General features: G+C 43.5%; 1 protein-coding gene across 2 annotated transcripts in view; it reads left to right on the top strand.

Annotated features, from left to right (window-relative positions):
- The window catches only part of Mkx (mohawk homeobox), a 65277-nt gene that overhangs the window by 889 nt on the left and 49715 nt on the right, over window positions 1-14673 (top strand). Inside the window, exons 1-5 of one of the 2 annotated variants that reach the window (XM_076939663.1) lie at window positions 223-401; window positions 1205-1474; window positions 3176-3335; window positions 9987-10143; window positions 10549-10884. In XM_076939663.1, the coding sequence (XP_076795778.1) occupies window positions 1266-1474; window positions 3176-3335; window positions 9987-10143; window positions 10549-10884 (862 nt within the window). In that variant the 5' untranslated portion in view covers window positions 223-401; window positions 1205-1265. Of the gene's footprint in view, window positions 1-222; window positions 402-1204; window positions 1475-3175; window positions 3336-9986; window positions 10144-10548; window positions 10885-14673 lie in introns of those variants that run through there. The other variant, XM_034509647.2, reaches the window with a different exon arrangement.

Raw genomic sequence — 14673 nt, 5'->3', positions numbered from 1 at the left:
ACCAATACTGACGGTGGCAGTTGCCTAGTTGCTGTGGCTTGTCCTAAATGTCGCGTGTAGCAACAACTGCGGTGACAAGAGGAAGGGCGGGGGGCGTTGGCGAGTGTAGGCGCTGCGTATTTGAGAGAAGCTCTCTCTGTGTATCTGTGTGTGTGTGTGTGTGTGTGTGTGTGTGTGTGTGTGTGTTGCGGGGGTTCTGGTAACGCTGTGTGAGCAGCTTGAAGCAGAACGAGCTACCCGCAGTTGCGCGCGGAGCGGGATGGGGGAGTGTCGGAGGGAGATTCTGCCTGTGGGCACGTTCTGATTCTCGCAACATATTGTGGCTGTTCTGCAGCCGCTCGACCTTGTCACGGATGTCCGCACCTGGCGGGCTAAGGCCCCTAGGCACTGCAGCTCCAGAGGTGAGCCCCGGGCTGGCCCGGAGCCTTACAGTCTTTCAAAGGTGTGCGGGTCTCTGCCATCTTGGAGGCTTCCAGCGTCTGAAATGGGCTCGAATTCCTGCGGACTGTAACCCGCAGGGACACAGGACCTGGCACCTTCGCTCGGAGTTTTCTAGCAAGATGGGGAGGGGGGGACGGGAATCTGTGACATCTTTGTCTTGAGACCATTTAATTTTCAGGTTTGGGGCTCTGTTCCTAACTTCCCATTGCCCGTATCCCACCAGAAGAATTTAACCTAAAGACGCAGGGGTCTCCGACATACGGTTCAGGATCTAGAAAACATGAAAATCCTAACACCAAGATCTAGGGCGCATTGACGCGTCCTTGTGGATGCAATTATTCATTCACGTTACTTTAAATTGTCTCTTCCTTCCAGCCTCCGGATACCCCAAAAGAGACTTTAATTTTTGTGGTGCTTAATGAAATCCCTTACTTGTTTATTCTGCTTTCTTGTCTTGGTTGTGTCTCTCTTAGAGACCGAAAGTTCCTTTGGAAATTGCTTTTCCTCAGTACGTAAATTACTCGTTTCAAGTTCCTAGAGGTGTGGGAGCTTGATTGACCAGAGCAGAAGGGTAGGGGACTGTCCCAGGAGTGCTGTATGAGTGTGTAGGTAACTAGGTATGGAAGAAGAGTGTTCCCTGGTCACTAGCAACAATACAGACTCTGCCCTCAGCTCAGCCCAGCAGCCCTACCAAGTTCAGGGCTCCTGAGTTGCAGGAACCTGGGCACTGTCGGAAGTAACGTGCTGCATCTTGATCTTCTAGAACCCGAGTCCTGCTGCGGAGCTCCTGGTGGCCGGACTCCGAGGCGCTGCGGCAAGGTCGCATGTCCCTGTCAGCCCTCACTATGAACACCATCGTCTTCAACAAGCTCGGGGGAGCCGTGCTTTTTGAAGACCGAGGCACCCCAGATCGGGAACGTGGAAGCCGGCCATACGGTGGCGTCCTGGACAATCCACACATGGGCCCGGAGGTGGGCATTTCGGATGGCCCGCCCCTCAAGGACAACCTCAGCCTGAGACACCGGAGGACAGGGTATGCTCGTGCCCCGGGGCGGGTGCGGACCCACTAGTCCGAAAGAGTAGGGGCGGAGAGAAGCGGGCGGGTGAAATGTAACAAGATCAGGAGGAGTCCACAGCTTCCCCCAAGAGAGCAGATCTGCGCCTCCTGGATCCGCATGCCTGGTTCTTAAAGGATTTACCATCTCAAAACTGGGAGGATTAATTCCTTAGAACAGTTCAAAAGAGGCTTGATAAAAAAAAAATGAGTTGGCGCCCAGTCTTCCTGTACCTTGGGGTCCCTAGTACGCCAGGACCCGGCGTAGTTTCTTGCTTCCTCTGCAGTATATGCAGCAAGAGCAGATTAAGCGCTGTGCGCTGTGACATGGTGGAGGCAAACAGATGGTTCCCAGGTTAGACCTCGGAAGCTTCCTTTTCTGTCACCCAAGGATCATACCCCGGCATGAGACTAAGTATTGGGAAGGTGGACTTCCCCAGGGTGTCTTTGGCGCACACTGCTCAGCGGGGCCCGCTGCGAGCCCGGAGAAAAAGGCTGCCGATCTGGACGCTTTCGATTCCTGGGTTTAAGAGCGTTGTCGGGGCCCGGGAACTCCGGGGCAAGCTCTCTGCTCCAATCCGGGGGTGTGCGGTGCAGAGTGTGCCCGGCCAGGTCCTCACGGTACCTAAAGCAGCCGACCCTCTCCAGAGCCACCGCACCAGCTGCTTAATTTGCAACTCAGCTGGTTGGTAAAAGAGATTAGGCTTCCTCGGGTTGTTACTACCAGTCAGCGCGGGTGGAATTGCATTTCAAAGAGTTTGAATAAGCTCACGCCCTTGAGGCAGGATCGCAGTCGCTCTAGCGGGAACTGGGGCTGGGAGCGCTCGCAGATGCGCGGCGACACCTCCCGGAGCCTCCCGGGAGCGCAGCACCCAGTGTCGGCTCCAGGGCCCGCTGCTCTGCGTGTTCCTCCTAGAAGCCTGCTTTCCTGAGGTCTTTTTACAAACCTTTAGTTGTTGGGACAATGTTTTGCGCTTTTCACGCTCTTAAAGAGAGAAAGGCCTTAGAGAGCTTTGTAGGGTCTGCTCTCTTTCCAGCTTCTCGTATTTTCAGAGCATTAAATGAAATAAACGAGAGTTCACAGAGCCTAGGCAGCCATCATCCTTTGCTTTGTTTCCGGCGTCCAGTGTGTGTTTCCTGACCACTGACGACCCACACAGCCCCAGGACCAGAACAAGAGAACTTGGAGGACTGGCCCTCCTCTGAGGCCAGGGCCACTCAATGGCCTGAAGGAGAAGAGGTCGAAAAAGTGTCAGCTCTGGATTCAGATCTGCAGTCTAGTGAATGATTTTTCCAACCACATAGCGTTCGTTCCTACACCATACACCTCTGCTTACTGGGGTCAAAATAGCTCCCCCTTTCAGTATAAATGCAAGACCTTGCATTTGGCGAGTGATTCCGTGGCCAGCTGGCTATTCAGAAAGATGCATAGGAGCGGAGCCGGTGCTCACACCGAGAAATTGTGGGGTTTCCTTTGCTTTCTTTGCCCTGACTTTGGGGTTGTTAGAGTTGAAGTGTGTAAGTGTAGACACCCTGGGTTGTTGGGCGATTGTGGGATGGAAGCTCTCTGCGGTTAATCCCGGACTGGGTGCTGACATCACAGAAATGCGATCTATCATGGAGGGCCTTCAGGCCACCCATAAGGTTCTGCTAACAAGCCCCTCTCCTCTCCTCTCCCAGGGCCCGGCAGAATGGAGGGAAGGTGAGGCACAAGCGACAGGCCCTGCAAGACATGGCGCGGCCGCTTAAGCAGTGGCTTTACAAGCACCGTGACAACCCATACCCTACAAAGACTGAGAAGATACTCTTGGCCCTAGGCTCGCAGATGACGCTAGTGCAGGTAATCCAGACTCCTCCAAAGTGGGTCTCTCCGCTAGCGGCACGGTGCTCCTGCGATTGCGCCTCATCCTTCCTAGGATGGTGCCTCAGAGTTCAGAGGCGGGTCCAAGTTTTTGCCTTCGGTTGCTACTGAGGATAAGAGCTAGGCACCGGTGGCAGGTCTAGTCGTGGAAAAGGGATTCCACCCCTATCAATCATCTCAGTGCGAATGATTGGGTCCAGTAAGAGTCCATGATGGACTGTTGCCGTTGGTTGGAGGGAATGCAAAGCCAGCTGCAGTGTGATAGGAATCTGGATTTAAGAGCAACTATAGATAAGGGGATAAGGATGGTCTACCCACTGTTAATTTCAGTCATCAGTGTGTAGTAGTTACCAGGAAGTCTACTTAGAGCACAGATTGTTGTATCCTGCTTTTCTGGGGCGGGGCCATAATGTGCATTTCTAACGAGGTCCCAGGTGATGGTGAGGACGTTTTTGAGAACCCAGGAGCCTGCAGGTGCATATTGAACCCCAAGTTAAAATTCCTGTACATGCTAAGTAAAAACAACTATTATTCAGAGTTAGGTCCGAAAACAGGAAAGGTGGGAAGGGGCTTTTAAATGCTGCTTCATCCTGACACAGCTGGAAGCCCCCGGCACTCTGCTACTGCTTTCTGTTGGTCTAGGGCAGATTGAAAGTGTCTAGTTCACGTTGCCAACCGTGCCAGCTTGTTTCTTTTCTAGTGAACGAACACTGCTTTATATTTAACTAGCTTTTTTTTTTTTTTTTTTTTTTTTTTTTTTTTTTTTTTTTTTTTTTTTTTTTTTTTTTTTTTTTTTTTTGCACGATCAGTATTTGGTCTTATCCCAGAGCAGTTACCATCAGTGTTTTACCAAGGTGAGCGGTAGCTGCAGGCAGAGACTCTCGATAACAGACCCCTATTAAATGCTTTTCTATCATACTGCAGTTTTCTTTACTAAATGTAGTGATGCAGACTTTTGGATAAACAACAGATTCAGAACGAGGAGTCCACAGGGTGAGCTGGAAAGTTCTTTATATTACAGTAGCTGGGGATTTCTTTTATATTACAGTAGCATACGCATGAAACATTTCATCAAACGTATGACAAGAGGATACTGTGCGATCCCAGATAAAACTGCACTCGATAAAATAAAAATCTCTTTCCAGAGTATTTAAGAATTACTGGAAAGTTCGACAGAGCATTTGTGTTGGCTTGTAGCAACTCTCCACAAAATTCTACCATGTATTTTTCTGCTTATTTTCAGAATAGAGTTTGAGAGAAAAACATCTGCTTTCCTTCCTATTAACAGGAAATTGTAATAATGGTGATTTGCCACAGCACTGGAGGCAAAAACCAATTTTGTATTCTTGGCTTGAGATTTATTTAGCACAGAACTGTGAACTTCGCAAAAGCAGTTTCTAAATAAGTTATTACAATCAGAAAAAAATTGACTTATGAAAATAAATGCATATGTTCCAATGTCAATTTAAACAGGCCTGTTACTTGTTCTGGACATATGCCCACTTATGGAGGAGGTGCTTGAATGCTAGCAGTGAGTTCAAAAATAAGTACAATATTTTGGTTATGATATAGCTTCACTGTTGTTCATATGTAAAATAAGTATTTGACAGGTTTTTAAAAACAGCTTTTAGTGAGAAATTTAAACTATTATATTTTAATTGTTATCTTGGGAAAACAATACAGTTATATTTTAATTTACTTATGTACTAATTTGCTAATTATAATGATAATTTTAATACAAAGAACTGCTTTCACACTTAAATTTGGTAACATTATTAGATTTTTAAAATTTATGTGAAATTTTTGTTCAAATTTTTTTTAGCCTTTTATACCACTCATAGAATAAAAACATGTAATTTTTAAGTGGAGCAAAGATTGTTTATAATAATAAATAATACATGTATAGCAATGGGTTTTTAATTATGGTCTATATGATAAATTTCTCAAGCTTTAAAGTGATAAGTGGAAAATTTTGAATGCATAAAATCACCACCCAGGGACATTATTTATAATCCAGCTCAGGTTCAGTTATTTTCAACTATGCACAATGGTATATGTAAAGAACATATGTCATATGCATATGTATACCCACACATCCACCTATCTGTTTTTATATATAGGAATTTATGTAAGTCAAACATAGATTAAACATCCAAAGCATAGTCCAACTTTAGAAACTGCATAAATTATGCAAATACTTTACACTTCTGGAGGCAAAGCTGTGATCTGAGTCAAGTTTGGATCCCTGAGAATTAGACTCTGTGTCCTGAGTCAGTCTCTCCCTGAGCCACTTTCTCCTGTGTGGCCAGCCTCCTGGAGAAGAGTGGTCTTCTCTTTGTCACAGGGTTCACCCCACAGCATGGCTCGTTCCCTGTAGCACACTATCCCTATGAATAGCTTTCTTCTGGGAAATGACATTAAAGTCACACGTAGCTTTCCAGAATGTCTCTCTGGCCATTCTAGGAAACCTTTAGCTCTGGTTGGTTTTTAGAATACTATAGGAAACATGCATAGGGAAGCCTCTTAGCTTTGTCCTATAGGATGGTGACCAAGCTCAGGTAGGACTCACCTTACTTTAATTGTCTGCAAATATGCCATGCACATATCCCTGCAGGCAGTTATGGAAAGCTGCTTTTATTTCTGAGTCCTTGGTTCATGCTGACTGCAGGGCCTCCTCTTGATTCTTCCTCGAGCTTTATAGCAACAATCTATCCTCCAAGACTATTTTATTCTTCAACAAGATGCTGTAAGTTTACACACTTATTCCGCATTTAACATTTTCCTCTGAGTGTGTGCCAGGCTTTTCCTACATAGTAATTTTAAGTTCCTTTGCCCCTCTTAGGATGCTGAGGAAAGCTGTGAAACCTGCTTTTCCTAATCTCCCATAAAGCCTAGAAAGAAAAAGGTGGAAATAATGCTTTAGTACTTTTTCTGCTCCACAGAATTCCAGAGGATATTGTTTAATACCTACAGTGTTCATCCCTTGGAAAGTGAGACAGAAATGAGTGGATGGGTCACGTGACTCTCGCTTGTTGTTACTCATTGGCCCTAACAGTTTGGCCCTAATTTGCTAGGCGTCTTTAACTCATGTTTGCATGTGGCATCATTCTTATGACATCATAAGAAGCATTTTGATCAAAATTAAGGATTTTGTGGCATGCTTTGATGTCAACAAAACAAAATATTATTCTGGGTGTAGTGCCTATCACTAACACTGCTCATGCATTATAAAAATGTGCTGTGTACCCCTTGAATAGGAATAACTTGTGTTGCTGTGTAGCAGTAGCACGTAGTATGAGATGGAAAGTTGGTGTTGTTGTAAGATCTGTAGCTCATCGAGGAATAATGTCTGGGTGTCTTGCCTCTTCTGGGACTAGAATTTCACATTCCGGGGATGTGCTCCCGTGTGCTTGGTAAAATCCAGTACTTCAAAAATTTTGCTCCCAACATTGGCATAGCTGCTTTTACTGAAAGTTGAGTATTCTAAGGCAATACTTGCAATATTCAGCAAAACCTTACATGAGACTTTACACACCATTCCAAGTGTTATATGTATGGAAAGAAGGTCATTTAAGTTAATAACTCAAACTAAGCTTCTTAACGTGGTAGGTTTAAAACTGGACAAACTCCAGTTCATTCCTCTGGGTCCATGTTGCAGTTTCTCTGTCCACATGACAAACCTAAGCACCTTTGGTGAAAATGGCAGAAAGCGGTTTTCTCTTCCAGCTTCTAGATATTCGGCTCGCTGAGCTTTCATTTTAAAATATGGGGTTTTAAAGGCACTTCTGACATTTAAATGCTGTTCCGGAGCCCACCCTTGGTGAGAAATTTTGCATGAATATGAAGGAATCAGGGGCAGGTGTAAAATGTAGAAAATTTGAGTTTATAGTTTCATTGTCAGTGACACAAGCCATTTTCATTAAGTCATGAGGAAAAGTACAGAAAAATGCAAATTCATCGATCATGCTGTTCATGGAAATCAAAATAAAACACCTCATCCTGCACCTCGCTGTTAAGTTGTACTGTACATTTCTATTGATAAAATAGAACAGCATACGCATGCTAGGATAGTGGGCATCAACTGAACTTAAAAAACAGTTTAGGAAAAGCCTTTGTGAGAGAACACAGACTATTCTGAGAATTCTCCAGTGTTACTATAATAGATTAAGTACTACAAATATAGAAGATATTAAAAGGTAGATGATCCCTAATCGTGAAAAGCCAGCTAATCTCCACGACGTTTAAATATTACTCCATTTTAATACATTAGAATCATAGTGAACTAATGTTTGTTTTTTTAACTAGAAGGCCATTCGACTCTTATTATATGAAATGTCCTGAGAATTGGGTTTTACTCTGCCCCCTGTGGGTATAAAGCAAGCTAGTGACATTCATTAGGTCTAACTGGTGCAGTCTCAATTGACTGTTGTTTAGTAAAGAAAGTAGCACAAAAACGTTCGGTGCTGAGTCCTATGAAATGTGATATAGACACAGAAGATGCCTCCTCTGTGTGAGAAGTGTAAATGGCCCAGTCACATGCAAATGGTTTTGAAGGAGCATCAGTGAGTAAGAGGCAGGCTACACAGCTATCTGCAAAGTGATTGACAGGTAGACAGTCAGTGATGGCAGGTTCACAGCTCTCAAAGATGTTAGAAAGCATATGGCCCATCTTGTGGTGAAGGCATTGCTCTTCTGTTTTGTGTTGTTTTCATGCTAAGCATCAAACCCAGAGCTTTGCACTTGCTAGGCAATTGCTCTACCACTGTGTTACATCCCAGCCACTAGATGTACATGTGAAGGTGAGAAAAAGTTGACATGAATGAACTAAGTCTACATGACATGGCATGTTTTTAGAAAATTCAGACCAAGAAACAAGGCCACTTTTCAGTATTCCATAGTCACAGGAGAGCTGGGCATGAACGGTTACTCGAGGAAGTGAATTGATTAAGTCAAAATAATGCGTCACGATTGAATTTGATAATAGTTGCTAAGATCCAGATAAAAGAACAGAATGGAGTCTAGGGAAGTTTGGGAGAATGTTTGCAAAGTACGTAAGCAATAGTCAGGGGATAGCCTGAATCTTTGGGCAGTGAGTGAGAGAATGAGAGTCGAGAGGGAAAGTTAGCGAACAAGAGACCAGATGCTCCTGCTTCCATGGTCAATGGCTGCCTTGGGTCTCAGATGATCACTTTTATTATAGGGGTTCAGGCGAGTGTGTGATGTTTGTAGATTCATGTGTGTTGATATGGCCTTGTCGAGGCCTGCACTTCACGGCACAGCTAGTATGCAGTAGCTACTCACTGTCTATCTGCCGAATAAATACTTGTGGAGGGTGCCTATGTGTAGAAAGGAAACCTGAGAATTTAAAGGTCCACTGAACACTAGCTCAGCTTGACGAGAATAGAAGTTGATGAAGACTAAGGTTTTTACTATGGCCTGGTACACAGTGCGAAAGGACAGCCATCTTGGCAGAAGGGACAATATGAATGTATCAATGTTGAATGTATGTGAATAAAAGAGGACATGCTAGACATGAAAGGGAAAATGTAATTTTGCTTTTTAAAGTAGAAATCACGGTAGTTTCATACAATATTTAGGAATCAAGCAATTCCCAAAGCTACTTATTTTGTATTTATATCCTTTATACTGTACTATAAATGCCTTAAGAGTATTTTACACAATGACTGAGAAAGAAAAAAAAGAATCTTCCAGTGAAAACATTGTCACACAAATTATTGTAGTTAATAGGAGTTTGTGTTCTGGGACAAATTCACAGAAGAAATAATTATATTTGCATAGTTTATATTTTTAAAAGCAAATATTGTTCTTTTAGCTTTTATTTCTCTGGAAAAGTTATATGCTGCTGATACCCTGATATTTTGTGAGAAAAGTACATTTTATCCTTTTGGAACTCATCAGCTCCTTGAACAAGAGTGAAAGTCATGTTTTCTTTGCTTTCAAAGATATGTGTATATTGGTCTTCACTGATGTGCGTAAGAAACAATGGACTTTCAGTTTCAAGCAGGATGCCCGTTGGCCTCCTTCTCACTGCTCCGAGTCCACTGCCTTTGGTCGGTTTGCTAGCTCCTCTGTTAAGTGTCCAATCACAATTGGCCTCCAAAGCTTGGCCCTTCACTGTCTTCATTAAGCCTCCTCGTAGCCTTCACCTCCCTCTGAGCCTGTAAGTCTCAAACCTCACCCTCCCTCTTCACCCCTGTGTTTCTCTAGTTCCTTAACTTAAAGACATTTCCCAAACAGGACACACCAGCACATTCTCAGCAGGCTCTCTTACTTTTCAAAATTTCAAGAAAAAAAGTTAGTCCACTCAGTATCATCATTAACTTCTCTACTCCTTGTGTTTGTCGAGTCTTGTATCATTTGTCCTTCTACTCCCTCTCCTCCTCTTCCTCTCTCCCCACCCCGTCTCTTTTGAGATGACGCGTCTCACTGTTCCCAAACCCAGACTCCAAAACCTGGCCTCAAGTGATTCTACCGGAGCAGGTTCCGAAGTAACTAAGACCATGGGTGCTTGCATACCAGCAACCCTGGACTTGGGTCCTTTAAGAGAAAGCAATTGCATGGCCACTATGTTTTAATGCACTGTTAATTGGAAAACTAATACCGTTTTAGGTGTCAAATTGGTTTGCTAATGCCAGACGTCGGCTGAAGAACACTGTCCGGCAGCCAGATTTAAGTTGGGCCTTAAGAATAAAGTTATACAACAAGTATGTTCAGGGCAACGCGGAGCGGCTCAGTGTGAGCAGCGACGACGACTCCTGCTCTGAAGGTTCGTTCAGGCTTTTGTTTTCCTGTTTTTGCTTCGCTATTGCAACAAGTTCGCCCTAGGTGCAGTGTTAATGACCCCACAAGAGATGGTCGTCCATAGATTGTCTTCTATTGCATGACGCAACTTCATCTTTACAGTTTTATAAAGCAACAGGAGTTATAGCCATTTCCGCTGTTTATAGATTTGTCATGTGGCGGAATATCATTTTCATCAAAATTAAATACTCTAGGGAACAATTACATAGGTTCCTGCTTCTCTTTACCTAAAAATTAATCATATATGAAAATAATCTTACATATGGCATATATTCTTCTGTTGTGTATATTTTTAATAACTAAGTGTGACAGTTGAGCAGCCGAGGAAAGTATGTACAAATACTAGGTGGTGATATTTTCCTCCCCTTAGATGGAGAAAATCCCCCAAGAAATCACATGAGCGAAGAGGGCTACAGCACCCCTGCCCACCACACTGTGATCAAAGGGGAGAGCACAGTAATAACAGCTGGCGGGAGACCAGAGTCGAGGGCAGCTGAGGACTATGTGTCACCGCCCAAGTACAAGAGCAGCTTGTTGAACCGTTACCTTAACGACTCTTTGAGACATGTCATGGCCACCAGCACCGCCATGATGGGGAAAACGAGGCGAAGGAACCATTCGGGGTCTTTTAGCTCCAACGAATTTGAAGAAGAGCTGGTGTCTCCATCATCATCAGAAACTGAAGGCACCTTTGTCTATCGCACAGGTAAGCCCATCCTCTGTTGTAATCATGGTGACCTGGGTAAGACAGATAAAAGGCTGCGACACGGAGGTTTATTGTGACAGATATAAGAAAGCTGTGGGATGTGGATTGCTATGATGCAAAACTTGATTTGTTTTAAACTGGAAAATGGGTACATTTGTTAGTAGATGTTGGCCTAGAGACTTTTTTTTCTTTAATAGTAAGGATAAGCATTTTCATTCTTACTGATAATTTTAGTCATGATGACATGATATCAGTATTTCTTTGCTGGGCATTTTGTGTGTGCAGCTGTGCATGGACCCATGTGTGCCAGATGCCTTCCTCTATGATGCTGGCTTTATTCCCTTGAGACATGGTTTCCGTCTAAACCTAAATCTAGGCTGATGCTGATAGCCAGTGAGACATAGAAATATTCATGTCTCTGACACACGAGCACTGGGTTACAGGCTCAAGCCTCATCGCGACTGACTCTTTTTATGTGGGTGCCGGGGATCAGAACTCAGGTCTTCATGCTTGTGCAGCAAGTTTTCTTGCACTCAGAGCCATTCCACCTGCCTGCTGATAAGAGTATTTAAAGGATGTATATGTTCCCTTCATCAGTAATCCATATGGTGGGGAGATGTGCTGGCCACCGTGCAAATGCTTTGCGGTCCATCTTTTCTTTTCCTTATGTACTTTGATTGCTAGACGTGATAGGAAGTGTATACAAAGTAACACGAGTGCCAGGATTTTCAGAGGGAAAACCCGCAAGCCTGGATCCTGGGGCTGTGGAAGTTTCTCTTTCCTTCCTGGAAAGTACAAGTAGGGATGATAAATAGCTTCGAAGATTTTATATTCATTCCAGAAATAGTGAGCTGGCTCTACCTGTCCAAAGCATCCAGATGGAGTAGCAGGTCGGCGAGTAGTAGTAGTCTTGACTTTAGCTCAGGGCGATTTGCATTTAAGAAGTATTTGAGCAGAGTTACTTTGGAAGAAAGGATAGGTGAGATCTACATCTCGTATATTTGCTGCTCGACTCCTAAAAACAACAGTAACAACAGTGAATGGGCGTTAATTAATATTAGATCTGCAGACAAGAAAGCACTCAACCTAGCCCAGGTGAGAAATACAACTGTGAACACACAATGCTGGCTGAACAGCACAGCTGAACCTGCAGAAGAGGTTTCAGGAGGGGCATCTCTGCCAGTGCTATAATTGTATCTACTGCCACCAATCACTGCCTCTAGTTATCCTACCATTAATCAATGTCTATAGTTATAGTGGTTATTCTAGTACCACCAATCAGTTGCTTGTAGTTATCTTACCACCAACCAGTGCCTGTAGTCATCCTACCACTACTAACCAGTGCCTGTAGTTATCCTACCACTACTAACCAGTACCTGTAGTCATCCTACCACTACTAACCAGTGCCTGTAGTCATCCTACCACCAACCAGTGCCTATAGTTATCCCACCACCACCAATTATTTTCTATAGTTATGCTATTATCATCGACAATAATGTACTGTCTCCAAGAATTTGTTGAGTACCATGTGGCCAACAACCTGGCAGGTGTGGCATCTAAATTATATTTTTAGAGAAGAATGAGGTAGAAAATTCTATGTCCCTGGAGACTTTTTCAGTCAGATTTAGTTCAAGTATTTTTTTTTTTTACTATAAAACTCATTTTTCAAGGACCAAGTCAAAAAGACCACAAGGTGGAACTTGCAGCTGAAATAAATGACCTAAGCGATCTTCTTAGAGACCAGCAAGCATATGATGGCAGAAAGAGAAGATTGCAGTCAGGGTTGCTACTTCTTCATCAACTCCCATGATAAGGATGTGGCTTGTGTATGGCAGGGCTCTTCTCTGTCTACTGGGCAGCTCTCTTTCTAATAATGGTATTTGCTTAACTCTTAGTGACTGATTAACTCACTACTGCCACTCACTGACTAACTAGCAAAGAAACACTTGGCCTTGCAACCAGGACTGCAAGTCTTTACACAGCCTAGTGCTGTTGAGGGGCCAACGTGGCAGCAGCAGAGTGTGAGGAAGGAACCCACAGTTAGCACACTAACTTCAGCCTTCACATTGGCTAAACTGAAATCTCAAGTGTCTGCAGACGTGAATAGCGGTGCATTCCTAAAGTGTCAGGACACCCTTTTAACCCAAATCAACATTTTTCAGTTTGCATCTCTAGCTCCCACATGCTAATCCCAAGCACACGGAAATACAAAAACACTGAGGGACTGGATCTAGGAAGAAGTTGAAATAATAATAATAATAATAATAAAACCCACTTAGCCAGTAATGAAAATGAAGAAACAATATATTAATATCTGACTACTATGATCTGAGCAGAAGTTGAAGCTAATTCAGAGTTTCAGAAGTATTTTCAGAGAAGGGAAAATAAATCTAAAAGAAGAACAAAAGTAAAAAGGGATAAAAATGAAAGTTAGAAAATAAATTAACCAAAAGTTTGGAGGTAGTGATAGATAAACAAAAAAAAAATGGTCACAAATTGAAATTGACAAATTCAATGACAAGGGGCGTGGTTAGAAACATGCATAGTTATTAAGCAGAAATATCTATATTTAAATTATCATGAAGGAACTGGGAGATGATTCTGTGGCTGGGGCATTTGTTACACAAGCAGGAGGATCCCCAACCCTACATGATGTCAGTTGGGTTTGGTGGCCCTCCTAAAATCTCAGCAATTGGAAGGCAGACAGAGAACCTCCAGAGAAAGGCAGCTAGTGAGACAAGCTGTGTGTGTGTTTGTGTGTGTGTGTGTGTGTTTGTGTGTGTGTGTGTGTGCTCACTGCATGTGTGTGATTGTGCATATCTGTGTTTATGTATGTGTGTGTTTGTGTGTGCACTGTTTGTGTGTATATGTGTGTGTGTATGTGTATTTGTGTGTGTGTGTGTGTGTGTGTGTGTTTATCTGTGTCTGCACTAGTGTTCTCGGCTCACAAACAAACTTCTTTATAAGTGGGACGTAAAGATATGTCTCTGAGTCCCACTGTTAGTATATAATTCAGCAGTGTAACTGCTCCCAAGAGACTGAACATTTTAACTTACTCTTGCTAAGATGACTTAATTAGACACATCTGGCCTAGACAAAACATGCAGGCCACTGGGACGGTGTGATGTGAATTAGTCATGTTTAGCTTTTCCTGTACTTGACTGAAGTGAATGTCCCCAAATAAAGGGAAACTTTTAATGGAGAGAAGAAAAAAAAAAAAAAAAAAGCTATGTTCTGATGTAGGAACTATTTGGCCTGCCTGCCATGGTTGCAGACTTGGAGCTAGGCACTGGAGTTACTGTAGAAGTACAGAAAAGGTTGTGGAGGACAAGGGCCAGCTGCCATTACTGTTGTTGTTTTTTCGTAGCTGAAGGTGGCCCTTGAAGGGATAAGATGTTCCTTTCTCCCTCATTTCCTGCATACTCAAGTGTGTCAGATTTAAGCTGGTATCTGTAGTAAGGTCCAAGTGTGTGCTAGTGAGCCCAGCAAGCCATCGGGTAAGCCTGGGATGTCACCTAGGTTCATATACTCTGGTTCTGACAAATGGTTAGTTCTGCGCTTCTAAAGTCTGTCCATCCTGCACAAGGTTCTCCTACTTTTACAGTCACCTACATAACAGGGCATGAGGGCCAGGAATCCTGTGCTTCGGCCCAGCCCACTTCTCAATGGAACTTGTGAGCATTGTGAGGAAAGATTTCAGAAGGCACCTTAACAGGCATTTTTCAATGGCTAAAATCAATTATAACAAGTCTGTATCAGTAACTTCAAGATTTGTAACTGGAGCTTTGG

This window comes from Arvicanthis niloticus, chromosome 8, assembly GCF_011762505.2.
Source record: "Arvicanthis niloticus isolate mArvNil1 chromosome 8, mArvNil1.pat.X, whole genome shotgun sequence".
Taxonomy (NCBI): Eukaryota; Metazoa; Chordata; class Mammalia; order Rodentia; family Muridae; genus Arvicanthis; species Arvicanthis niloticus.
This window is presented reverse-complemented; position numbering and strand designations above follow the sequence as displayed.